We start from the raw sequence: 26,487 nt of genomic DNA on the forward strand, positions 1-26,487 counted from the left end.
CGTTTGATTGTTTTTTTAAAGTCTTGTATAATTTCTGTACAATATTTTTTGTGTTTTTTAATTGTTTTTATATTTCTTACTTTCATTAATATGGATAGTGAAGTTAAAAGTAATTTTTTACAATCCATATGCTGCTCTAACACTGCAAATTTACCCATCGTGGAACTATTAAAGGATTGTCTTATCTGACCTTATCTTATGTTTCCAATCAAGAGTTTTCAATTAAAAAAACAAATAAAAAAAACAAAACAAAACAAAAAAACAGCTGCAACAACATCCCACTCTCTTCCCTCCTCACCATTAACTTTTTTCTTTTGTTGTAGCTTCTTTATTACAAGTTCTTATCACGTAGAATACCATTTTTACACGTGGTGGCAATATACATGGTTAATTTATGCATTATTAAGATGATTTTGTCCTTTTTACAAAGTTTTCTTTCAATACAATGCAATGTAAAAAGCATACAATCAAAGTAAATATGTATTAGGCTTACATGTTCCTGAAGAAACAACAAAAATTTTAATATAGTAATACAAATATAATGAAAACAGTAAAAAATAATACAATTCTACTGATAGTTTTTTTTTTTTCTTTTTTTTTTTTTACAGAGCAGTGAATATTCTTTAGTTCATATCAGTTACTGTGTTGTAGTTGCCATTATAAACTAGTTGCCACATGCACTATACAAGCCCTATACATACAGGCTGGTAAAATTATGAATATAACCTCACAAACAACCACATCAAAATTGTAACACTACAAAACATGTTATGCACACAGACATGGTACAAATAGAGAGGACTCTTGTGGGCATCATCATGTCCCCAATCACACACCCTAAAAGGGAAGATGGGTTTAGCTGCATGGGAACGGAGAAGTTGGGGTTTTGCAGAAGGGGTGAAGTGTAAGTAGCATACTTTATCTACTAAAAACAATAAATAATGCCCTTTGTCAAATTATGTAAATGCTGTAATCCCTTGAATGCCCTTTACATAAATAGGCCAAATTTTCTGTAGAATTCCCAACATTTTACTGATTTTTGTTATGTGGTAGAGCAAGCAATAACTAACTTATATCTAGCATCAATCTATTCTATCAGATTTTGATTCCAGTAGGTGCATCCTTAAGTAGACCTCTTAGCCAATCAAATGGAATTCTCTTTCCGCATAAAAAAAATTAACAGCAACTAGCTGCAAAAAGCTTATATCAGCTGCCATTTGCTATATCAATGTGCAGGTACAGAATGCTTTTATTTGAAAATCTTAAATCATAGTATCAGAAACTGACTTGTCCTTGCTCTGACTTGTAGTCACTGTCTTTGTGTATGTCTGAGAGCGAGACCCCTCTTCCTGGAAGGCATTCTCAAGGATCTTAAGGACAGATTTGCAAACTTTATTCTTAAAATCATGGCCTATGAACACATAGAGCAGTGGGTTCATGCAGCTGTTGAAATAGGCCAGACTGGTGGCTATGGGGGCCCCAATAATGAGGACGTGGTGTAAGGATTTTGGAGGTTTAGCCATGTGCATTTTCACCATCTCAGTTAGGGTCAGGGTGTGATAGGGAACCCAGCACAGAAAAAAAGTGATGATGATGGCGATAATGATCTTAAAGGTGCGACCTGACTGGTTAGCAAATGCTCGGTTCCTCAGACGATATATTATCACAGCATAAGAGGAGACAATGACAGTGAAGGGGACAACAAATCCAAAGGTGATGCGAGAAATAGTCATGGCTCTGTGTCGCAGCTGAAGCACAGACGGTGTTACAAAACCATCTGAAAAAGCATAGTTGTTGTAGCAGTAGATAATGTTCTGGGGATTCAGAGCCATAGTGTCTTTCAAGAAGAAGTATGGAGTGCTGAGGACCACAGCCAGCACCCAAACCCCTACACTCACACAGGATGCTTTGCGTACACTTCGGTGGTTCTGAGCCCACACCGGCCACACCACACACACACATCTGTCCACACTGATGATAACCAGGATGTAGACGCTGGCAAACATGTTCAGTACGTTAATGGTGTTATGGAATTTGCACATGAACTTGCCGAATGGCCAGTGGAAATGCATGGCAGTGTACGCCACACTGAGGGGCAGGAACGCTGTGAAGAGGAAGTCAGCTACGGCCAAGTTGAGGAACCAGAATGTGGTCGCATTTAGCTTCATCTTGAACCCGATCACCCAGATCACCAGTCCGTTTCCCAGCACCCCAAAAATGAAGGCCAGACAGAACACAATGATTGACATGGTGTGGAGAAACTGTCTGACCTGGGCATACTCATCCTCATTCCCGTTCAAAGAACCATTTCTAGATACATTTGATGAAAGGTGTGCGTTGGTGTATGAGAAAGGTGTAGCTGTACTTGTCTCAGTCATTGTCTCGATCCCTGAAATGGAAACAAGAAATATCCAGTTTTTCAAGTTTCCAAACAAGTTTAACAACAGCTACTTATGATAAAGGAGTGTAATATGTTTTCTAAATATCTAATGAAAGATTACAACATTAACCAAATGTGGAAAAATGTAGTTCTGACAAGAAACCACAAATCCACTCCCTGAAACTGTTAACTCAGCCATTTCAGTCAGAAAGCATATTCATGGTGATTTCACAATAAGGGCACAAAACATATGCATACATACTACATAGGTAAGAATAGATCCATTTCGGAATTAAAATGCAAGATAAGATAAGATAAGATAAGACTTTATTGATCCCTCCATGGGGAAATTTAAGTTTACAGCAGCAATGTGCAACACACTAGTGCAAAAGAAAGGCAGATAGAAATAAACATTCTTAAAAGTATAAAAATGTAAGTATAAAATTTAAAGATATTTACATGATGAGGATATACAGTGGTGATCAAAAGCATCTACTGATGTAAAATGTTTAATAACTTTAGAGCCATTAATGCTATTAATACATGAACTAATTGGTGTAAAATGCAGTTTCTCATCTTTTCATGGTCATCAGATATGACCTATTTGGACGTTCAGAGGCTCCAAAGTGAACGTGGAAACACCATCATCTTCTACGGCATTATTTCACCAGTAAAATCCATGGCGTTAGATCAATGACAGTGGATGGACACACTTGCTTTATATTCAGTTAATGATATATTTTGCTATAGCTTGCTATATTTCGCTTTTATATGTATAAAAGTCACTTTTTCTTCAGTCTTCTCTGTTTTTGTTATCGTAACCCTCACATGTAATCTCAGCATGATTAAAGTACATAATCAGTAAATTAAATGTTGGAAGATACATGATTTTCACTGAAAAAATGCGAAGTACAGACGTTAATATTATGATAAATGGTGATAATTCACTTGAGAAAGGTTGAAGAGAGAGAAAAAATAATTTGGGTACTGCCACAAAAGTAGCACTGGGTCTTTATGGGTTAAAAAAGTCAATCTGTGATGTGCTCGAGACAATGCTTAATGCAATAAACACAGTAGTAAATAAGCAGAAAAATCCAGGAAACAGAAAAATTTTGAATATTGACGCTCTGAAAGGAAAATACTTCCTAATCACATAGAAAACAAATTGGTGACATTTGATGAATCTTATTTTTGAATGAGAATGTTAAAAATAATCTTTGTTATTTTGGTGACAAATAAATCATAGATGTTTAACTGTTAGAGATCTAGAACTACTTTTGTGATGAGTTTCAAATGTTTTTTTTTTTTTTCCACATTTAACCTTATTATTATTAAAACATATTGATAAGATTAGTGGTTCAAAGGTTATGAAATATTTTAGATCAGTAGATGGTTTTCATCACCGACAGCTGTTTAGGTCTTCAAGGGTTGAGTGTCTGATGAGAGCTGTCTATTGATTATCGATAAATTATCAACAAATGACTACAAATGAATATTATATCTCAATATTAGATTAACAATAACTGAATTCGTCACAAAATCTCTGTTCACCCTCAAAAATGCCTAAAATGTACATGTTTACCTGATAACTTAAGCTGAAGTCTTGTAAAGTGTGCTGCTGTTCAGGTTGGGTGGTTTTAACAGTCAGTCACTGCAGCTACGACTGGGAGGAAAGAAAAAACAAGTGTGTGTAATGTGCATTTTGCTAGATTTTCTGTGAAATACCATGCAATACTTAACATTCAGTTCAACACTATTAACCTTCATCCTACCAAGCGGGGTCATTTATGACCCCAGACGTTGTTTCATGTGTGTCATTGTGTGTTAAACTGAAACATTTATTCATGGTTTCAGGAGTTTGTTCCTTGGTGTCATCCGGTGTTTGTATTGTAAAAAGTTTTAGATCATCACATCAACTGAACTTGTTATGATGGACTGAGTGTCCGGGGTCATGGATGACCCCAACATTTTTTTCCCAAATTGGCAGTATGTGTCTGATGACACATATGTTTTCTAACATACTTACCTGTAATAATCTATCTGTAACATGATATTCTTTTCCTTTACAGTGAAATATGGCTTTGAGAGATAGAACTGCTCGATATACTGCTGCACAAGCATTTGTCAAATTAGTTGTTTGCTGATTGTTCCATTGACCATTTCACAATAAACATCACTATAAAATGTATTTTTATACTTTGGTTACATTGCTAAATACTAACTATTTGACTAAGTGACATATCATGACAATTTTTATCAGTTCATACTGAATTGCATCCAAAATAAGACTGGGGTCATAAAAGACCCCACTTGGTAAGTTTTGTATGTAAACTGTCATGGTAGGATGAAGGTTAACATAGCATTTTTAAGTCTTGGTTTATATAACACAGATTTGAGTGACTTGTTTTTTAAGTCCATCTTTCAATCAGTATTGTTTCCATGTAGAAGAAATTAAGTTTATTCTTTTGTTGACTTATAAATGTATTGCACTAGATATGGCCGGCTGTAGAAGGCCAAGAAATTTTATCAGTTATATAACACTTAAAAATAAATGAACAAAATGAAACACTAAATCAAAAACCTAAAATACAACAAAAGCCCAACCATCCAAACATAAACAACAGAAACATAGAGATATTAAAACTATTTCCATTAACTGAGAACATCACCAGCAGTCCACTAAAGCTTCAAAAGTTATTTTCCAATGAAACATGATTTGGTTATAGACCCTTTTATTACCATCATTAATCAGCATGAGAGAGAATTACATGATTTTATCAGTAAATGTGACATGTACAAACATTTTCTATGGCTTGCTTTTGCAAAACTCTTCCATGTTACCCAAATTTTCCTGGCCCTGTATTATTATTAATATAATACTAATACTAATACTACTACTACTACTACTACTACTAATAATAATAATAATAATAATAATAATAATAATAATAATAATTATTATTATTATTATTATTATTATTATATAACTTTGTCTTTACTTGGCTCTTTAAACCTATGCTCCTCTAGTTCAGATGACGATGTGTCTGCACCGTTCAAACTCCGGTGAATACGTGAAAACTAGTTGCCACATGCACTATACAAGCCATATGCATACAGGCTGGTAAAATTATGAACATAACCTCACAAACAACCAGGTCAAAACTGTAACAGTACAAAACATGTTATGCACACAGACATAGTACAAATAGAGAGGACTCCTGTGGGCATCATCATGTCCCCAATCACACACCCTAAAAGGGAAGTTGGGTTTAGCTGCATGGGAACGGAGAAGTTGAGGTTTTGCAAGAAGGGGTGAAGTCACAGTAGCATACTTTATGTAATAAAAACAATAAATAATGCCCTTTGTCAAATTATGTAAATGCTATAATCCCTTGAATGCCCTTTACATAAATAGGCCAAATTTTCTGTAGAATTCCCAACATTTTACTGATTTTTGTTATGTGGTAGAGCAAGCAATAACTAACTTGTATCTAGCATCAATCTGTTCTATCAGATTTTGATTCCAGTAGGTGCATCCTTAAGTAGACCTCTTAGCCAATGAAATGGAATTCTCTTTCCACATAAAAAAATTAACAGCAACTAGCTGTAAAAAGCTTATATGTGCAGCTACAGAATGCTTTCATATGAAAATCTTAAACCATAGTGTCAGAAACTGACTTGTCCTTACTCTGACTTGTAGTCACTGTCTTTGTGTATGTCTGAGAGCGAGACCCCTCTTCCTGGAAGGCATTCTCAAGGATCTTAAGGACAGATTTGCAAACTTTATTCTTAAAATCATGGCCTATGAACACATAGAGCAGTGGGTTCATGCAGCTGTTGAAATAGGCCAGACTGGTGGCTATGGGGGCCCCAATAACGAGGACGTGGACTAAGGATTTTGGAGGTTTAGCCATGTGCATTCTCAGCATGTCAATTAGGGTCATGATGTGATAGGGAACGCAGCACAGAAAAAAAGTGATGATGATGGCGATAATGATCTTAAAGGTGCGACCTGACTGGTTTGCAAATGCATGGTTCCTCAGACAATATATTATCACAGCATAAGAGGAGACAATGACAGTGAAGGGGACAACAAATCCAAAGATGATGCGAGAAATAGTCATGGCTCTGTGTCGCAGCTGAAGCACAGACGGTGTTACAAAACCATCTGAAAAAGCATAGTTGTTGTAGCAGTAGATAATGTCTCTGTTGTGATATGAAGGTGCAGTGTCCCTCAAGAAGAAGTGTGGAGCACTGAGGACCACAGCCAGCACCCAAACCCCTACACTCACACAGGATGCTTTGCGTACACTTCGGTGGTTCTGAGCCCACACCGGCCACACCACACACACACATCTGTCCACACTGATGATAACCAGGATGTAGACGCTGGCAAACATGTTCAGTACGTAATTGGTGCTATGGAATTTGCACATGAACTTGCTGAATGGCCAGTGGTAATGCATGGTAGTATGTACCACACTGAGGGGCAGGAACGCTGTGAAGAGGATGTCAGCCACGGCCAAGTTGAGGAACCAGAATGTGGTCGCATTTAGCTTCATCTTGAACCCGATCACCCAGATCACCAGTCCGTTTCCCAGCACCCCAAAAATGAAGGCCAGACAGAACACAATGATTGACATGGTGTGGAGAAACTGTCTGACCTGGGCATACTCATCCTCATTCCTGTTCAAAGAACTGTTTCTAGATACATTTGATGAAAGGTGTGTGTTGGTGTATGAGAAAGGTGTAGCTGTACTTGTCTCAGTCATTGTCTCGATCCCTGAAATGGAAACAAGAAATATCCAGTTTTTCAAGTTTCCAAACAAGTTTAACAACAGCTACTTATGATAAAGGAGTGTAATATGTTTTTTAAATATCTAATGAAAGATTACAACATTAACCAAATGTGGAAAAATGTAGTTCTGACAAGAAACCACAAATCCACTTCCTGAAACTGTTAACTCAGCCATTTCAGTCAGAAAGCATATTCATGGTGATTTCACAATAAGGGCACAAAACATATGCATACATACTACATAGGTAAGAATAGATCCATTTCGGAATTAAAATGCAAGATAAGATAAGACTTTATTGATCCCTCCGTGGGGAAATTTAACAGTTTACAGCAGCAATATGCAACACACCAGTGCAAAAGAAAGGCAGATAGAAATAAACATTCTTAAAAGTATAAAAATGTAAGTATAAAATTTAAAGATATTTACATGATGAGGATATACAGTGGTGATCAAAAGCATCTACTGATGTAAAATGTTTAATAACTTTAGAGCCATTAATGCTATTAATACATGAAATAATTGGTGTAAAATGCAGTTTCTCATCTTTTCATGGTCATCAGATATGACCTATTTGGACGTTCGGAGGCTCCGAAGTGAACGTGGAAACACCGTCATCCATGGAGTTAGATCAATGACAGTGGATGGACACACTTACTTTATATTCAGTTAATGATATATTTTGGTATAGTTTGCTATATTTTACTTTTATATACATAAAAGTCACTTTTTCTTCAGTCTTCTCTGTTTTTGTTATCGTAACCCTCACATGTAATCTCAGCATGATGATTAAAGTACATGATCAGTAAATCAAATGTTGGACGATACATGATTTTCACGGAAAAAAATACAAAGTACAGAGGATACTAGAAGCACTCGGAGAGCGCAGACCTCCGCCAAGGCTGATCAGTGGCCCCCCCCGTATGCCCCCCCACCCCCGATCACCACCAAAATTTAATCATTTCTTCTTTATCCCATTTCCAACAAACCCTGAAAATTTCATCCAAATCTGTCCATAACTTTTTGAGTTATGTTGCACACTAACGGACAGACAAACAAACAAACAGACAAACAAACAAACAAACCCTGGCAAAAACATAACCTCCTTGGCGGAGGTACATATTATGTTAAAAGGTGATAATTCACTTGAGAAAGGTTGAATAGAGAGAAAAAATAATTTGGGTACTGCCACAAAAGTAGCACTGGGTCTTTATGGGTTAAAAAAGTCAATCTGTGATATGCTATAGACCAGGGGTGGCCAACCCTGGCCCTGGAGAGCCACAATCCAGCATGTTTTAGAGGCTTCCCTCTCCCAGCACACCTGATGGTTGTTATCAGACATCTGCAGAGCTTGCTGATAGGCTTATCATTTGAATCAGGTGTGTTGGAAGAGGAATACACCTAGAACATGCAGGATTGTGGCTCTCTAGGACCAGGGTTGGCTGCCCCTGCTATAGACAATGCTTAATGCAATAAACACAGTAGTAAAGAAGCAGAAAAATCCAGAAAACAGAAAAATTTTGAAAATTGACACTCTGAAAGGACAATACTTCCTAATCACATAGAAAACAAATTGGTGACATTTGATGAATCTTATTTCTGAATGAGAATGTTAAAAATAATCTTTGTTATTTTGGTGACAAATAAATTGTAAATGTTTAACCATTAGAGATCTAGAATTACTTTTGTGATGAGTTTCAAATTATTATTTTTTTCTGCATTTAACCTTATTATTATTAAAACATATTGATAGGATTAGTGGTTCAAAGGTTATGAAATATTTTAGATCGGTAGATGGTTTTCATCACCGACAGCTGTTTAGGTCTTCAAGGGTTGAGTGTCTGATGAGAGCTGTCTATTGATTATCGATAAATTATCAACAAATGACTACAAATGAATATTATATCTCAATATTAGATTAACAATAACTGAATTCGTCACAAAATCTCTGTTCACCCTCAAAAATGCCTAAAATGTACATGTTTACCTGATAACTTAAGCTGACGTCTTGTAAAGTGTGCTGCTGTTCAGGTTGGGTGGTTTTAACAGTCAGTCACTGCAGCTACGACTGGGAGGAAAGAAAAAACAAGTGTGTGTAATGTGCATTTTGCTAGATTTTCTGTGAAATACCATGCAATACTTAACGTTCAGTTCAACACTATTAAACATAGCATTTTTAAGTCTTGGTTTGTATAACACAGATTTCAGTGACTTGTCCATCTTTCAATCAGGATTGTTTCCATGTAGAAGAAATTAAGTTTATTCTTTTTTTTAACTTATAAATCGATGGCCAGAATACAAAACCTCCTATCTGAAAAAATCACTTTTTTCAGGAAACAAAAAAAAACATTTAGTTTTATTATAGTATGGTCTTTGTTAAAGATATCCAAGCATATTCTACTGTTCTCAGACTCTCTTTCTATATTATGTGTTAACAATATCATCCTTGTTCTCACTATTAATCTAAAAATTTGCAGATAGGAGGTTTTGTTTTTTGGCCGTCGAAATGTATTGCATTAGATATGGCCGGCTGTAGAAGGCCAAGAAACTTTATCAGTTATATAACACTTAAAAATAAATGAACAAAATGAAACACTAAATCAAAAACCTAAAATTCAACACAAGCCCAACCATCCAAAACATAAACAACAGAAACATAGAGATATTAAAACTATTTCCATTAACTGAGAACATCACCAGCAGTCCACTAAAGCTTCAAAAGTTATTTTCCAATGAAACATGATTTGGTTATAGACCCTTTTATTACCATCATTAATCAGGAAGAGAGAGAATGACATGATTTTATCAGTAAATGTGACATGTACAAACATTTTCTATAGCTTGCTTTTGCAAAACTCTTCCATGTTACCCAAATTTTCCTTGCCCTGTATTATAATTAATATAATAATAATAATAATAATAATAATAATAATAATAATAATAATAATAATAATAATAATAATAATTATTATTATTATTATTATTATTATTATTATTATTATTATTATTATTATATAATTTCGTCTTTACTTACCTCTTTAAACCTATGCTCCTCCAGTTCAGATGACGACGTGTCCGTACCGTTCAAACTCCGGTGAGTACGTGAACGCATCTTTTTGAAGTGACGCTCTTTCAGGACAGGAGGCGGAACCGACATTCAGCGATTTATGATAAAACTTCTGGCATGCACCAAGCATCAGATAACGAATTTAACTTTCAGGCAACTGCAAGCCGACCTTATGTTGAACAATAATAACACGCTGGGACCCGCTGTTTTCATTTTATCACATTATCCTTAAATTTGTTTTGTCTGTGATCATAAAAAAGGCGAATCCCATCATGCCATATTGCTGCAGTTAGAGTGATAGGCTACTGCTTGGACAGGTATTATCTGCACAACGATGAAAACAGAGGGAGGGGTCACATGTCAGTTCAACGTGCATTTTGTTTATCTTTGATGATCGGTTTATGTTTGCTGTTTTTATCAACATTTGCCTCCGTTTTTATGCAACTTTTGGACAGAAAAGACAGTATTTTGGCAATAATTTATTTTGCCAAGTGATTTAATTTAACAGTGGACATCCCCTTAACCATCTTAAAACTTGCCATATAAAATAAAATCCTCTATATCCGGTCCTGTAAGCCAAGAGATGTGACTCAAGATCATTATTAGTAGTCTAATATTAGTGATATCTTCTCTGCATTAGATTGAAATGGAAACATTTGTCCATTTAGTGATGCTTTACTCTTTAAGATACAACCCCAACTCCAAAAATGTTTGGACACTTTGTGAAATGTAAATAAACAGAATGCAATGATATGCAATTTTAATAAACCCATATTTTGTTCACCATAAAACACTGTACATATATAAATATTAGCATTTTAAGGAAACAGTCAGTGTTGAATTTGATGGTAACAACATGCCTCTAAACATTTGGGACAGGACCATGTTTACTGCTGTGTAGCATCCTCTTTTCTTTTGAACAACAGTCTGTAAATGTCTCAGGACTGAAGTGACCAGGCGCTGGAATCCTGGGAGAGGATTGTTGTCTCGTTCTTGTCTGATAAATGATTCTAGCTGCTTAACATTTCAGAGGCTGCTTTAATGTATTTTTTCCTTTTGAATTTGGGTGAATTGCTTTTAATTAGTGATTGGTCCAGACCAGGGGTGTCAGGGGCCACATTCAGCCCAATATGATGTGAAGTGGGCAGGAGCAGTAAAATAATAACAGTGAAAAAAGGAAAATTACATTATGAAAATGTTTACATCTACAAAGTTGAATTGAAAATGTGAATAACATGAAGAACCTGAAATGTCTTAAGAAATGTAAGTGCAATTTTAACAATATTATGCCTCATACATATTATACACATGTATATTACAATTTACAGATCACAGTGGATCTACAAATACACAAAACATTTAGTAACAGGTAGAATATTGGTAAAATTATACTCTCTTCTTCTCTTATGACATTTCAGGTTGTTTATATTTTTTCAGCTTATTCACAATTTTTTTGCGAAAAGTTTCAAAATGTAAACATTTTCATATAATTTAGCTTTTTTGTATGAGAAGAAAAAAAATTGGTGTTGTCATTATTTTTAGGTTATTATGATAGCAGTTTACTGATCTAGTACACTTGAGATTGAATTGGTTTGTATGTGGAACCTGAACTGAAATGATTTTGAAACACTTGATGATTTAGTAATGTCCCAACTGAACTATGAATGTCCTTCCCCGAAAAAGGGAAGCAAATGTTGCTCTAAACAACATTCAGCCACACACAGAAAAATTGCGCCACATGCTGGTCAGATGCAGAGTACCATCTGGGAGTCATCTTATTATGCCTGGATGTGTTTTCCAAAAGGTGCTATGCCAGAGAGACGTTCTGCTGTAACTGCTGCAAAAGGAGGACATAATAAATATTAAAGTTAAAAGTAGATAAAAACAGTGGGACTCACCTCATCTGATATTTGTTGTGCTCAGAGAAACCATCTGCATGTTTCATGAACTTTATAAAATGAAATCCTGTTTTGGAGAAGAAAAAAGACATCAGGGTTTTTTGTCAGGTGTATATTTTACAGAATGTCCCAACACTTTTGGACTCAATAATAGATATAAACACATTGGTAACACAACAACAGAGGTAATTTGACATATTGTTCTACTTTTCATAAGTTTTACAAACTTTCTCAAAAAATTTTAATATTTGTTGCTTTTGGTTAGAGAAGCATCTGATTCAGCAGAAGATTGCTGGATGAGGTTTGGAGATCCCCTTTTGTTCAGGCCAACATGTAAAAACAGCTCCCTCTAGTGGTCAATCAGCATACAGACAATCTACATCAAATGATAATTATGTTACATTAGTTATGCAATATGATGCAGTGGAGAATTTTATCCTATATAATAATACAGGAAGTAGTCAAAGTACAGTTTTTAGAGAAAAATATATATGATGGTAACAAATTACTGAGGGGAAAATATAAGCATTGAATATAAAGCAAATTAATATGTTATCAAACTTGTAATAAAATGATTTGCTGTATATTTTAGTATGTTACATATGTATAGCACATCCTTGAATTGGATCATTGTTGTGTTATCAACAATTATTTTGAGGTGGTATGTTTACATTTATCATTGTATAATAACGTAGAAACACGTGTTAGACATAAAGCATTAAAGTACATAATAAATGTACATGTTGTATAATGAATAGGAAGACCATCATGTCCAAGTAATAGTTTAATCACAAGCATAATGATAACAACAAGGATCACATTAAAGTCATCATCATTATTATCATCATTAACTTCATTTAATCTTGGCTGAGTTCAACAAATATTACAAGAACTTAATATACTTATAGTATACTTAGTATCTGCTGCTACTTTAAGCATCATATATTCACTCTAACTGCCATATGTATTAGGCTTATAGTAGCCTGGAAGTATGTTGAATAACATATAATAAATGTCTTTTTTAAAGAAGCATGCAGTAGATATGTAAATATGCAGCAGTCTCAGCCTCTCTCCACGAAATTAAGTTAATTAAAACTGCAATTATGTTGTTTTTTTTTTAGAAAAACAAACAAACATAATTTCAGTAAAATATGAAGAAAGTACTTAACATTCAATTAAACCAGTTATATTGTAACACACAAAGTCACACAATATAACTTTGTTCCAGACAGGAACACAGAAAGATGAGAAGGTCATCAGATGAAGTCAGCACAAATGAATTATAAGATGATGTATTGCTGGTTTTCATGTAAAGCATATGGCAAATTATATATCCTCTAAGTCTAGTCTGGTCTGAACTGAACTGAGAGCAATGCTATGAGTCAAAACGCAGGACTGTGCAGCCCTGAGCTCAATAAGATTAAACACTTAACTTATCCACAACGTTCCAGCTCCATTCAATCACACCTTACTCTGCAATATGACCTTCAAATAGTTACTTCAAATGATAAACAGGCCCACTACAGGTAAAGATGAACACCACGACAGTTTACATCCATCCATAAACTGTCATCACTCCAACTGGAACAGATTTAGTTGTACAAAACACATTAAAAACTATAAAATTTGTTATATACATTTGTGATATTTGCTATGTACAGATACAATATTGATTCATATTCATGTCATAGACAGCTTTACACCTCAGCATCAGACACTGACTTCTCTTTACTCCGACTTGTGACCATTGAGTTTGTGTAGGTGTACGAGCGAGACACCTCCTCCTGAAATGCAGTCTCAAGCACATTCAGGATGGATTTGCGAACTTTATCCTTGAAATCTTGGCCCATAAACACATAAAGGAGTGGGTTCAGGCAGCTGTTGAGGAAGGCCAGACTGGTGGCTATAGGGACCCCGATTGTGATGACATGGTCCAAGGTTTCACTAGTGTGACTGGGCATGTGGTTCACCAACTCAATAAGAGCCATGATGTGATAAGGGGCCCAGCACAGGAAGAACGTGGTGATAACAGCGGCGATGATCTTAAAGGGGCGACTCGACTGACTGGCCAGCGTGCGGTTCCGTCTGAGACGATGGATTATCACAGCGTAACATGAGACGATGACAGTGAAGGGGACAACAAACCCCAGGAGGAAACGGGTGATGGTCATGGCTTGGTGACGGAACTGCCTCAGCTGATTCACAGACGGGGTTTCGTAGTCGTCAGAAAAGGCAAAGTTGTTGAAGCAGTTGATGATGTCTTCGTTGTGATATGAAGGTCCAGTATCCCTGATGATGAAGTATGGAGCGCTGAGGATCAGAGCCAGCACCCAAACCCCCAGACTCACACAGGATGCCTTGCGTACACTTCTGTGGTTCTGAGCCCACACCGGCCACACCACTGACACACATCTGTCCACGCTGATGACAACCAGGATGTAGACGCTGGCGAACATGTTGAGGAAGCTGATGGTGCTGTTGAGTTTGCACATGAACTTGCCGAACGGCCAGTGGAAATCCATGGCGGTGTACGTCACACTGAGGGGCAGGAACGCCGTGAAGAGGAAGTCAGCCACGGCCAAGTTGAGGAACCAAACAGTGTTCACAGTCTCCTTCATCTTAAACCCCGTCACCCAGATTACAACTCCATTTCCCAGCACCCCAAGTACAAAGGCCAGACAGTAAACAATGAGGGACATTATGTTTAAGGACTGTCTCAGCTCAGCATGCTCGTCCTTGTAGTCATATTCATCATCCTCATACAAAGAACCATTTCTCCCAGTGACTTCAGTGGCGTTGATGTTGTAGAAAGGGGTAGTGGTAATTATATCCATCATTGTTTTAAAACCTGCAAAGCAATATGAACAATGCACTTGAGTAAAGATCAGAAATTATGTTCTTCAAATCTGTGTAATACAAAAAAATAAAACATTAAAGCAAATACAGTATTTAACCCTTTCATGCATAGTGGTCAGTACAGTGGACAGTTATTCTCCAGCTGTTCTCTTGTATATTCATGGGTTTTGTTGTTTTAGTTCCATATCAGCCAGCACAGTGAACGCTTATGCATCATCTCATACACTGCAATTCATACCATTACTGTAACTTTGCTGTTCTTGATAAACCTGATCTGCAGTAACATGTTTCAGTGTAAATCAATTTGTTAGACAAAGAGTTGTTGTTGTTGTTTTTTGTTTTTGCATATTATCTCCATGAAGAGAGTAATAACTACCATTAGAATATGTTAGAATGTGAGAAAACATCAGATTTTATTTCATTGTTTCCATATCACTTTCTGATATTGAGTTTTAAACATGTTTCTTTACTTCAAAAATTAAATGCATGGACATTTTTGTAACTCCATAAACAAAAAAAATAAAAAAAAAATAAAAAAATAAATCACATTGTTTTTTTCATGCCCATGGAGGACTAAAAACACTCAAGACAAAAATCTTAACTAAGGTTCTCGTAATTAATGCATGAAAGGGTTAAGTGTTATTTTAGATGAGGTAGTTTCATAGAGGATGACATACACTGTTCATTTACTGCAGAGCGCGCAACATTATTACAGACTACATCAATACACTTCAACAATGCAAATGGATTCTGAAGACTATTTCATCTTCTGTGCGCATTATGGTTCATTGTAATTATCAGTCTGCGGTGAAAAGACTTTCCAGCCTCACAAAGTCTGTCCTACACAACATGCAAAAAAAAAAAAAAAAAAAAAAAACCGCTCCGATGTATCATTCACATCAATACAAACGGAAGATAAAAAAAAGAAACGCAACTTTGTCAAAGTTATGATCAGAGACGAAATGCGCTTTTGTGCGTAAAAGCAGTGGTTCATACCCAAACACTGTGTCTGCAAACGCCAAGCAACAGTCACAGTCGATCAAATAAAATCGATCAAATAGTGAAGACAAGCTGCACAAAATGTTCTTATTTCTTCACTTTTTCTGCCTTTAACCAAGGTGTTTTTAAGAACTAATGTACGGTACCTTTGCTGTGGTTCTCCAGTCGGGTGAAGATGCAGCTGAAGTGACTCTGAGCAGACTGGGACTGGTCTGAGGCGACTCCAGACCCGGAGCCCAGACTCCTTAAATATGTGACGTCAACACTCACGCTGAGGTTGGATTATGAGCCCCCCCCCCCCCCCCTCCCCTTCTCTCTCTCCTACTCTTACTCCAAATCCACAACCCGACCTTCTGCTGTCCCTCTGATGTCTGAGTGGCAGCAATTACCAGCAAGTGCCTCACTGATGTTAATGTACAAGTTGAAACAAAGTCTCTAGCTCTGACATGTCTGCCCCCCCCCCCCCACACACACACACACACACACATACACACATACAGGACTTTGCATTTGTGCTTTGGGAAAGTTTTTAAGTGAAAACACCACGTAACCAAACAACTAAATGCACAAATTGTGGGTTGTTGGGATGACGAGGATGAGTGGGAAAGAGTGGAGCTCTATGGCTTCCCAAGTCCACCCGTGATCCTGCTGTGTAATGTGTTTTTTCTCTCTGTGGGCTGAGCTCATGTTTGTCTGTGGTTAACTAAGTAGGACTGATGTTCACTGTTTGATTTTACACCTGGATATGTATGTTCAGCCCATATATCAGTGCCAGTTTACAATAAAACTGCCCTCATAAAGAATTTATGTTTTTTTTATTAGAAAATTAATTAGGTTATAAAAGTCATTAATAAAGGGTTATAACGTTAGAAAATCAGGGCAACAGTGGCCTCTGGCATGAGTTCACATTTACTTTTACTGTTAAGATCTCACAAGTTGCTTTTTTTGTTGAAAACAATATCAATCAATCAATCAATCAATCAAAGTTTATTTATAAGTGCTTTACATCTAAAAACATGATCAAAATTATAAGATAAGAACAGTTTAATCAAATACTATAAAAGTGCATAAAACAGTAAGACATGTGACATGTTTTCTATCACACAGTAAAACAGATTTAAAACCTAAGAGTGTCTCAGTGCAAAGGGTTAATATAGAATAGAATAGAATAGAATAGAATAGAATAGAATAGAATAGAATAGAATAGAATAGAATAGAATAGAGCACTTGCTTCCTCGAGTAAAGTTAAAAGCAAAGTACAAAGAAATTTATAAAAAATATACCTAAAAAAACAGTCATAGATGATAGAGTAAAAGGTCAAATTTAAAGTAAACAATAAGTTAAAAGTGTACATTGCAGATGCACTGTGGTTGTGCAGGGGGAACAGTTCAGAGTTGCCCATATGGGGTTGAGATATAAAAATGTATTAACAAATTACTAAATTACAACCATTAAACCATTTCACATATCAGGATATCTTAAAACTGACAAATGTAATCAGACATTAACAGATGGCAATATTGTGCTTCATGCTTTACAATATGGGAGCCCTCTGAGTAGCAGTAACTCATTAGTACAATGTTTAACATGCTGATGGATGAAGGGAGAAGATACTGAAAGCTAAGCAATAAATAAGATCTGAGGTATAAGACCGAAAAAAGTGCATTATCTGTCATCTTCAACATATTTTAGTGGCAATCATGGCAACTTTTTACAGAGCAGAAATCATACATGTATTAGAATATTTTCATTTTGCTGTTCAAACTTTCAGGGGTGACTGTGGCCAAGAGGGATGGAGAGTTGACTTGTGACCAGTGGGTTGCTGGTTCAATTCCACAGACTGGCAAATAAAGTTGTTGGCTGATGTTCCCTTGAGAAAGGCACTTAACCCCCATTTGTACCTGATATGGCAAACCTGCAGCTAAAACCTAAGAGTGTCTCAGCACTAAACGTTAACAAAAAGTTAAACATATTTAAAATTTTGAGGCGATTTTGTTCAGTTGGGATTCTTGCACAGCACTTTTTACTTTTTTGTGTGTGAATTGAATTGAAACACATTTTTTTTAATAACCAGACATAGTTTTATTTACAAATGGCAAAAATGACCAAAAAAAAAAGACAAAAAAAGAAATATCCTTAACTTCTTGTTTGTAGAATAGAATAGAATAGAATAGAATAGAATAGAATAGAATAGAATAGAATAGAATAGAATAGAATAGTGCAGGTGTGCTGGTGTGGGAGATGTTCCTGCATATTCTGTTTTTAACGTGGGTTAAAAAAAGCAGAAGTTAAGTTTCAGTGTGTGGTGCATATACTGTATACTGACAATAAAGAATCTTTATCTTAATTCAAACTTTTTGTGAGCTGCACAGTTCTGTTTTCTATAAGCACTGGTCTTCTTTTGCATTAAGAACACAAAGCACGAATAATGATATATTTGTGGATCTTTGAATGAATCCATTTTCTATACTGTCCTTTCATGCAGTCATATTAAATCCTCTTGCCACCCTGTGTAATACTGTCTAGAATAACAGAACAGACCAATAAAAAAAAATGCAGCATTATCTTGAAGTAGCAGTTGTGTCTATGTGTTAATCAGTGGCGGCTGCTCGTCTTTCAGAGGGGAAGCTCATTGTTGGCTTACATTAAAAAAAAGTCAAGTTGTTTAAACATAAATTCAACCCTCCGTTCCTTTTTAAGAAAATGGTCAGTGACCTTATGGTACCAACTAACCAAAAAGTTGAAATTATGTTAAATTGAAACAAAGAAGTACAATGAGTGTGTTTTATTTACAGTGCAAGAGATGAACAAGTAATTTCGTAGTGGTTTCTCTCTCGATTTCACAAGTAGAATGTGCGACGGTATTAAACTGAACTCTGTCAAGTGAAGGAGTAGATCTCAAAATAGCTGTCAATCAAATGGGATTCAACCTTTCGACTGATCCTCCAATCAGCACGTGGAAGCCCAGCGTCCAGCCCAGCCGAACTCCACCCACAGCTCCATTCACCCCCAGAGACGCTGAGTGTCCAGGGGCGGGACAACATCATGGCATTTATCCAATTACCGTCCAGTTTTGAGGCAATGAAAAAACTGTTCCACTCAGTCCCATTGAAGTGCATGGACACCGGGCGTCTACGGATAAATGCACTGAGCAGAGATCGAATGAGAAAACAGTGCAATGGGAATGTATGAGAAGTAAACGACATCGAGTCTGTTAATTTGTGATAAAGCTGATTCTGAACGAACTCGCCTGTGAGATGAACGTGTTCTAACACATTTGTAGTCGATGAAATGTCAACACAACCGTACATATTTAACCATTTAATTTTCGAAATTTTAGGGGAAGTCGGGCTTCCCTTGCAGTCTATGAGAAATCACCACTAGTGTTAATGTATGAATCCTGTGACTGTACCTTTTTAACACTAATTTATTGACTTACAATGTGTATAGAACCTCAGTACTAAGCTCATTATAAATCATTTATAGATCCTTTCTGAGGTGTTATTTAAAAGCACCACCCATATATTTAATTTCTCCTTTAATCACTTTCCGCTCTTTAAAAGAACATCCCAGTATGATACGATTATGAGCAGTCATATGTTGGCTTTTCCATTTTTCTCTCCTTTTTAGTCGTGTTAGTTTACAGTTCAATATCATGACCCACAGTTTTGACTCAAGGTGATTTACAGTCTGTGAGCATGGAAATCCCCCTTGATGAAAACATTTAATGGGGGGAAACACATAGAACGAGCCACAGAGGAGGACTCCATATTCAAGGACAGAGAGATGTTACAAAAGGTATCATGTGTATAGAAATGTGCACATAATTACATACAGCAGTGAACATAAACAGTAAGAGATGAGGATCCACATTTCTGTCAGCAACAGTAGATGATACCTGACCGTTTCAAGACGATTCTGTAGATTCTACCCTTCAAGCAAAACAGATCTGAAGTTACATCTATTTGGAATTTGGAACCCATCATTCAGACAGTTGCAGGTTATCACTTTTGCCTGTTATTTATGCACTTTGTGGTATTTTTAGATACATACAACTGTCTGTCTTTGATGTTTTTTTAGACATACCTAATGATTTGGGAGTCTGTAATTCATGTAACATACCAAGCACAAAGAATACACACAATAAACCTTTTCATACAATAGATCCACACATGTATTGTCTGTTCCCGAAGCGAAGCAAATCCAATCTTCTGGGACGTGTGTGAGGGTGGAGATGGGGGAGTGATGACTGTGGAGGCTGAAACAAATGTCATGGTTTAATTTCAGTGCGTTTCTGCATGGCTGCACTTTATCTTACAACCCACACATACACAGAAATATTTCGAGGTCATATGATTTCACTTAAATTTAAACAATATCTGTGGAAAGTTGCTAAAGAAGTGGAATTAAATGACGCTAAGGAAAAAAAAAAAAGACAGGAAAAATGTGATCATGAGGAAACTTTACGAGAAAACTTTGTCAGCAGGAATGAATGTATCTTGCAAAACACTGATAACCTATGCTGATATGGTGTGATATGATTCGTTTATGCATCATGGAGGCAAACAAACAAAAAAAAGTTGGCCCATGAAGACAGTGTTACTTTTAGGGAAGTTCCAACATCTTTTTTTCTCTATATTTAAGTTTTCTTAAAGACGTCAAATTTTGCTAAACCCACTTTTATTAGTCTTTAGTACATTTATTTGTGCATTTGGAGATCCTGATAGTTAAAAAACTTTGAATTTGAACCCTCCAGGTGCTGCAAAGCTATTTTGATATTCATTTTGGCAAAAATTGAGTGGATTTCTACAACCTGTTTTAATTCCTTCTTAATTTGTTACATCTATAACTAGTTACGTCACGATATTTGCACATATGAGGTTACTCAGAAATAGGGTTGAAGATGGACCTGTGGAGTTGAATTAATGAAGAATTCAGACCCAAGCATAGCATTTACAGTTTATGTAGACCACAGGGAAATGTTTTAAAATGCATAATTCCATTTAAAAAAGCAAAATATCACTCCTTTAAGTGATTTATCACAATTTATTATGACATTATCCTCTGTATTTGCGTATTTTTCAGTGAAACTCAGGTATTTTTCTATATATCATTTACGCATCATGTAGATCGCAGGAGTCAAACATGCAGCCTGGGGGCCAAATCCGGCCTGCCATAGGGTCCAGTCCGGCCCCTGGGATGAATTTGTGAAATGCAAAAATTACACTAAAATATTAACAATCCTTTTAGTTCAGGTTCCACATTCAGACCAATTCAATCTCCAGTGGGCAGTACCAGTAAAATACGATCACAATGATGTATAAATAATGACAACTCCAAATTTTTCTCTTTGTAAATATAAATATTTTCATGTATTTAAGCTAAAACAAAGTATAATTTTGCAAAAAATGTGAATAACCTGAACAAATATGAACAACCTGAAATGTCTTAAGAGAAATACGTGTATTTTTAGCCATATTCTGCCAATTACTAAATGTTTTGTATATTTGTGAGTTATAATGTACATGTGTAAATGATAAACTGAGGCAGAATATTGTTTAAATTACACTTATTTTTTCAGTTTGTTCATGTTATTCACATCTTTTGAAAAGGATAGTTTGCAGATGTAAACCTTTTCATTATGTAAATTTACGTCTTTCGCTCTAAAACGCAGAGAAAAGTTTGGAGTTGACATTATTTATATATAACTATGTTATTATTTTACTGGTTTGGCCCATTTCAGGTCAAATTTAGCTAAATCTGCCCCTTAGCTAAAATGAGTTTGACACCCCTGATGTAGATGTTCATAAAAGCTCAGATTAAAGTTGAGTTATTTTTCAAAAACAGAGAAAACTGAAGAAAAAAGTGACTGTTTAGCAAAATATATCATTAACTGAACATAAACCAAGTGTCTCCATCCACTGTCATTGTTAACTTCTTGGGTTTTACTGGTGAATCAATGGTGTAGAACCTCTGAACGTCCAAATGAGTCATATCTGATAACCATGAAAAGATGACAAGCTGCTTTTTATACCAATTATTTTCATGCATTTTAATAGGTTTAGGTTTTCAGAAGTTATTAAACATTTTTGATCGTAGATGGTTTTGGTTGTTGGGGGCTGTTTGGGTCTTCATGGATTAAAGTGAAAAGACTTGGTCCATGTTCTTAATGGTTTGTCTCTGGTGAAGCGCTGCAAGGGTCAAAAGCTTGAACTGATCCGATTTTCACAGCGTGAGATGCGAGAACCTGCCCAACCCAAAAACCTAGTCCCCCGATAATGTCCACACACACCACACAGGAACTATGTCCTGCCAATAATCCAGATGTGAGGGGGAGGAAGAGAGGAAAGTGAGAGAGGAAGCAAAAGAAAGCAAAAGAGCGAGAGACACTACGTGTGTGTGTCGGAGTCCAGGCGTTCGCTCTCAGCCTCTGCATGATCTCAAAGCAACACCCTTATTTCAGTGTGTAGGTGGACACATGGTTCTGTTATTTTAGCCATTTTTCTTGGATACATAAATATTCACCATCTGAACATTTCCCCACTGAGAGAAATTTTACACCAGGAATAAACACAATTCATTCTAACTACAGGAAACTGTTTAAAATAGACTGACCCAGTTAACATGTTCATCACTTCTACAAACCATTCTTTACCGTTCAGCTCCATTTGATCTAAATAACAAGCTTGTTTTTGCTCAAATCTGAATGCAATTATTATTCCATTTAATTTGGGTAATGGTTCTCTTGAGCAGTACATGCACAGTCAGTTTTTTTCTTCATTTCTATGCTGAAATGTTTTTTAATTTCTGCCCTGTAGTGTTTGAAGGAAACTTAAAGGCAGAGGGTTTTGCTGGAGTCTGTAGGGGATATTAATAGCTATCCCAAGGCTATAGTTTGAGGGAAGCCTTCAGAGCCCAGGGCTTGCCAGAGTTCTTGATTTACCAACCAAACGTGCAATTATGTGTGTGCCGCGCAAATACCAATTTGGGTGTGTAAAACAACTAGTGGAGGTTTAAAGGGAATTTAGTTTTAGCACAGGGTTGGCTATGCACTTGGAGTCGGGGGGTTTATTATTCACAACAGCAGCTGGGAGAGTGGGGGTGCAACCTGAAAGACATGACTAAAATGCATGTCTGAGTGTGTATGTGTGTGTGTGAGTGGGTGTCTGTGTGTGGGACAGTCAAGTACTAATGACATAGTCCAGTACCCAGCGTCACTGTTATACACCCAGTACTTTTCTTTGCTGTTCAGTGCAAAACACAGTTAAGTCACTGTATTTCTACATCCATAACTCTTTTTGTCGGTGGCAGACTGCCACACTGGTATACAGCTCTGTTGAAACTTCTGGATTTTGGTTACACTATCATAAAGACACAAATAGTGGGAATCTGCTGTGCGCTGAAACCTCAAAGGTTTGTTGATCTTGTTGCGGTGTTGACTGGAAATCAAAACCCTTGTCTCACGGGTGTGGAAAGGTCAGGAATTTTGTTTTTCAAGTCAAAATGGGTGCCAACTGCTTTTCGCCCCTATGGCTCAGAGACGTTTTTTTCCATGAAAAACACCACACACAGGGAAAAGAGCTGAACCTCAATAACCTAAACCACTTCCTTACATTCGTTCCTACTTTCAACCACAACTCCTGGTCCCCCTCAGCAGACCTAAGGGATATGAATAATCAGACTTGGCTCTGCCCAGCAGAAAACAAGGCTGGCAAGGCACAAGATATTTGACACACTGCTTTCTCTGTCTGTCAGAGTGTATTTTGAGGTACAGTGGAGTGGGATTGGGGGGGGACTGGAATTCGTTAAAGACAGTGCCACAGTTGGTGACATAAATGGAAGTTTTTATCCTTTCCATAGTACAGTCTTGGAAAAAAATATTAGGCCACCCCTTGTTTTCTTCAATTTCTTGTTCATTTTAATGCCTGGTACAGCTAAAGATGCATTTGTTTGGACAAATGTAATGTTAACAACAAAAAAAGCTTATAAAAGTTGAATTTCAGAGCTGATATCTAGCCAGTTTTCTTGATAATAACCAAAATCACTTCAGTTCTTATATCAATTGCTATAGAATTGTACTGCCAAAAACAGTGGTTTTAGACATTCCATGTTTTCTTTTCTGTCTGTTTTAGTCACATGATATACACAGGAGTTAGTACTTGATTGCAGAACCATTGCTTTGATGGTCTAATAATTTTTTTTCCACAACAGTACATTTAAACCAAGAGTTACAGTGGAAAATACTTGGATATGTTCTAAAGCAAAGCATTGCTGTGATGCTACTCATTATTAAAGGTTTAGATTTGCAGAGACGGCAGCAAAGTACTTCTCATTTCTTAATCCGTGCACCTGACCACATCCAAAATTCTGCTTCTCAGATGTGCCATTAAATCAAACATCTGTGCGTCATATGCGCGACTGTCACCACCACTGTTTCCACCTTTAAGCAATTAGCTCAGTGACTCAGTGGCAGTTTTATCATTTTGCCAATTTAGTTTTCACTAATAAATGCCAGTGAAATTCAGTGTAACGTCCTGAAATGTTATGTTTTCTATTGAAAGTTTAATCAAGATTTATGGCACATCCAATGAAATGACAGCTGAAGCAAACACATGCTAACAAGGAGACCACAGGAGCGATCAAATGTGTGTGATGATACGTTTTGATGATATATTTCTCTGCAGAATGTGTCAAGTTGCAATACTACGTAATTATTTGCACTGAAGGAATACAAAAAAGTGATGAAAGGAATAAGGCAGACAGTGTGTATGCCACATAGTAATGGGGGACTTGCCTGTGCTGGATGGGAATGTATTATACTTCAGCCTTAAGTGTATAATTATAGGTTATGGTTAAATGCACCCTCACATTTAAATGTTTTCCTGTCTGGTGCTGATAAACACCTATGCTCATACATGAGTAATGGCCTTGTACCTTGCTGTATCTCTACATGCCTGAAATACTGATAAAAAAAAATTGTGGGCAAAACAGAAAGAGAGGTAACTTCCTTCAAATGTTTGATTCCCATAGCAAAGAGACAGAAGAGAAACAGCCTGCGTTTGGCGAGGTTTCCTGTTAAATTGTGGTTGGTTGACTAACAAAATAGAAGCTTACAGAATGAAAGTTCAGGTTGTGTACATGAATCTTAACCCATAAAGACCCAAACATCCATCATTGACCAAAAGCATCTACTGATCTAAACTGTTTAATACCTGTTGATCCACTAATCCTATTAATATATTAAAAAAAAAATTGATGTAAAATATAATTTTTCATGGTCATCATACATGACCCATTTGGATGTTCAGTGGTTCCATAATGAACGTGGAAACACCATTATGTTCTACAACTTTGATTCACCATAAAACCCATAGAGTTTGATCAACAACAGTGAATGGAAATGCTTGGTTTATGTTCAGTTAATGGTATATTTTACTGAAAAAGTAACTTTTTTTGCAGTTTTCTGTAGTTTTGATATAATAACCCTCAACTTCAATATGAGCTTTTATGAACATCTAAATAATCAGTGAATTAAATACAGGAAAATACCTGCAAATTACAAAAGATAATATTATAATAAATGGTAATAAATCATTTAAAGGGGTCATATTTTGCTAAACCCACTTTTACTAGTCTCTGATACATTTATTTGTGTATTTGGACCCTAGTAGTTTAAAAAGTTTGAATTTGAACCCTCCAGGTGCTGCTAAGCTATCATTATATTAATATTGACAAAAGTCGAGTGGATTTCTACAACCCGTTATAATTTCTACTCAATTTGTTATGTCTATAACTAGTTACGTCATGACATTTGTACATATAAGGTCAAGACTTCTGACGAACATTTCTCCGAGTACGACATAATTGTTTGGCAGCAGCAGCGGTTGTAGTCCATACTGAAAATATGTCCAAACTTCGAGACAGTTACCTAAAATGTTAAGTTTTTTGTTGTATTAACAAACACAAGTGGGTGAACGGGATAGAGCGGCACAGTCAACAACCTGGAGGGGATGGGGTGTGAAGGGGCTCTTCTGGTGTCATTACTCAGAAATAGGGTTGAAGATGGACCTGTGGAGTTGAATTAATGAAGAATTCAGACCCAAGCATAGCATTTACAGTTTATGTAGACCACAGGGAAATGTTTTAAAATGCATAATTCCAATTAAAAAAAAGCAAAATATCACTCCTTTAAAAAAAAGTTAAACAGAGAAAATTTAATTTGGGAACTGACACAAAAGTAGCGCTGGGTCTTTATCAGTTAATGTGCACAAATACAATGAATAAAATACAGCAGTGATATGTTATGTGCGGACAGAGACACTCGAAACAGGAAAAGGGAAATTAAAACACTTCACAGTGTGCAGATTTTTCCATGTGCACATTAAGTGAAAGTTGCACAACGTGAAAGGTTAAAATAAGGACGTTTCCATATCATATGTTACAACACAGCCAGACAGCAGCTCACCCATAAACCGGCTGTTCACTGATATA

The 26,487-nt window shown here is 36.3% G+C and overlaps 2 protein-coding genes across 3 annotated transcripts; both read right to left on the reverse strand.

Annotated features, from left to right (window-relative positions):
- Positions 1 to 311: 311 nt before the first annotated feature.
- On the reverse strand, positions 312 to 10,426 carry LOC115435749 (chemokine-like receptor 1). 2 transcript variants are annotated; one of them, XM_030158355.1, is made up of 4 exons: positions 10,211 to 10,381; positions 9,164 to 9,244; positions 3,963 to 4,043; positions 312 to 2,389 (listed from the first exon to the last, which is right to left on the reverse strand). In XM_030158355.1, exon 4 carries the CDS (start codon positions 2,376 to 2,378, stop codon positions 1,263 to 1,265), a length of 1,116 nt encoding a protein of 371 aa, XP_030014215.1. In that variant the 5' UTR covers positions 2,379 to 2,389; positions 3,963 to 4,043; positions 9,164 to 9,244; positions 10,211 to 10,381; the 3' UTR covers positions 312 to 1,262. The 2 variants fall into 2 exon arrangements, with proteins under 2 accessions (XP_030014215.1, XP_030014214.1); XM_030158354.1 differs by lacking the exons at positions 312 to 2,389; positions 3,963 to 4,043 and adding an exon at positions 4,361 to 7,163 and having other exon boundaries at positions 10,211 to 10,426.
- A 2,486-nt stretch (positions 10,427 to 12,912) lies between these two features.
- On the reverse strand, positions 12,913 to 16,227 carry fpr1 (formyl peptide receptor 1). The gene is made up of 2 exons (XM_030157055.1): positions 16,143 to 16,227; positions 12,913 to 14,989 (listed from the first exon to the last, which is right to left on the reverse strand). Exon 2 carries the CDS (start codon positions 14,976 to 14,978, stop codon positions 13,839 to 13,841), a length of 1,140 nt encoding a protein of 379 aa, XP_030012915.1. The 5' UTR covers positions 14,979 to 14,989; positions 16,143 to 16,227; the 3' UTR covers positions 12,913 to 13,838.
- Between the last annotated feature and the right edge of the window lie 10,260 nt (positions 16,228 to 26,487).

The sequence above is a fragment of the Sphaeramia orbicularis genome, chromosome 16 (assembly GCF_902148855.1).
Source record: "Sphaeramia orbicularis chromosome 16, fSphaOr1.1, whole genome shotgun sequence".
In the NCBI taxonomy this organism is placed as follows: domain Eukaryota; kingdom Metazoa; phylum Chordata; class Actinopteri; order Kurtiformes; family Apogonidae; genus Sphaeramia; species Sphaeramia orbicularis.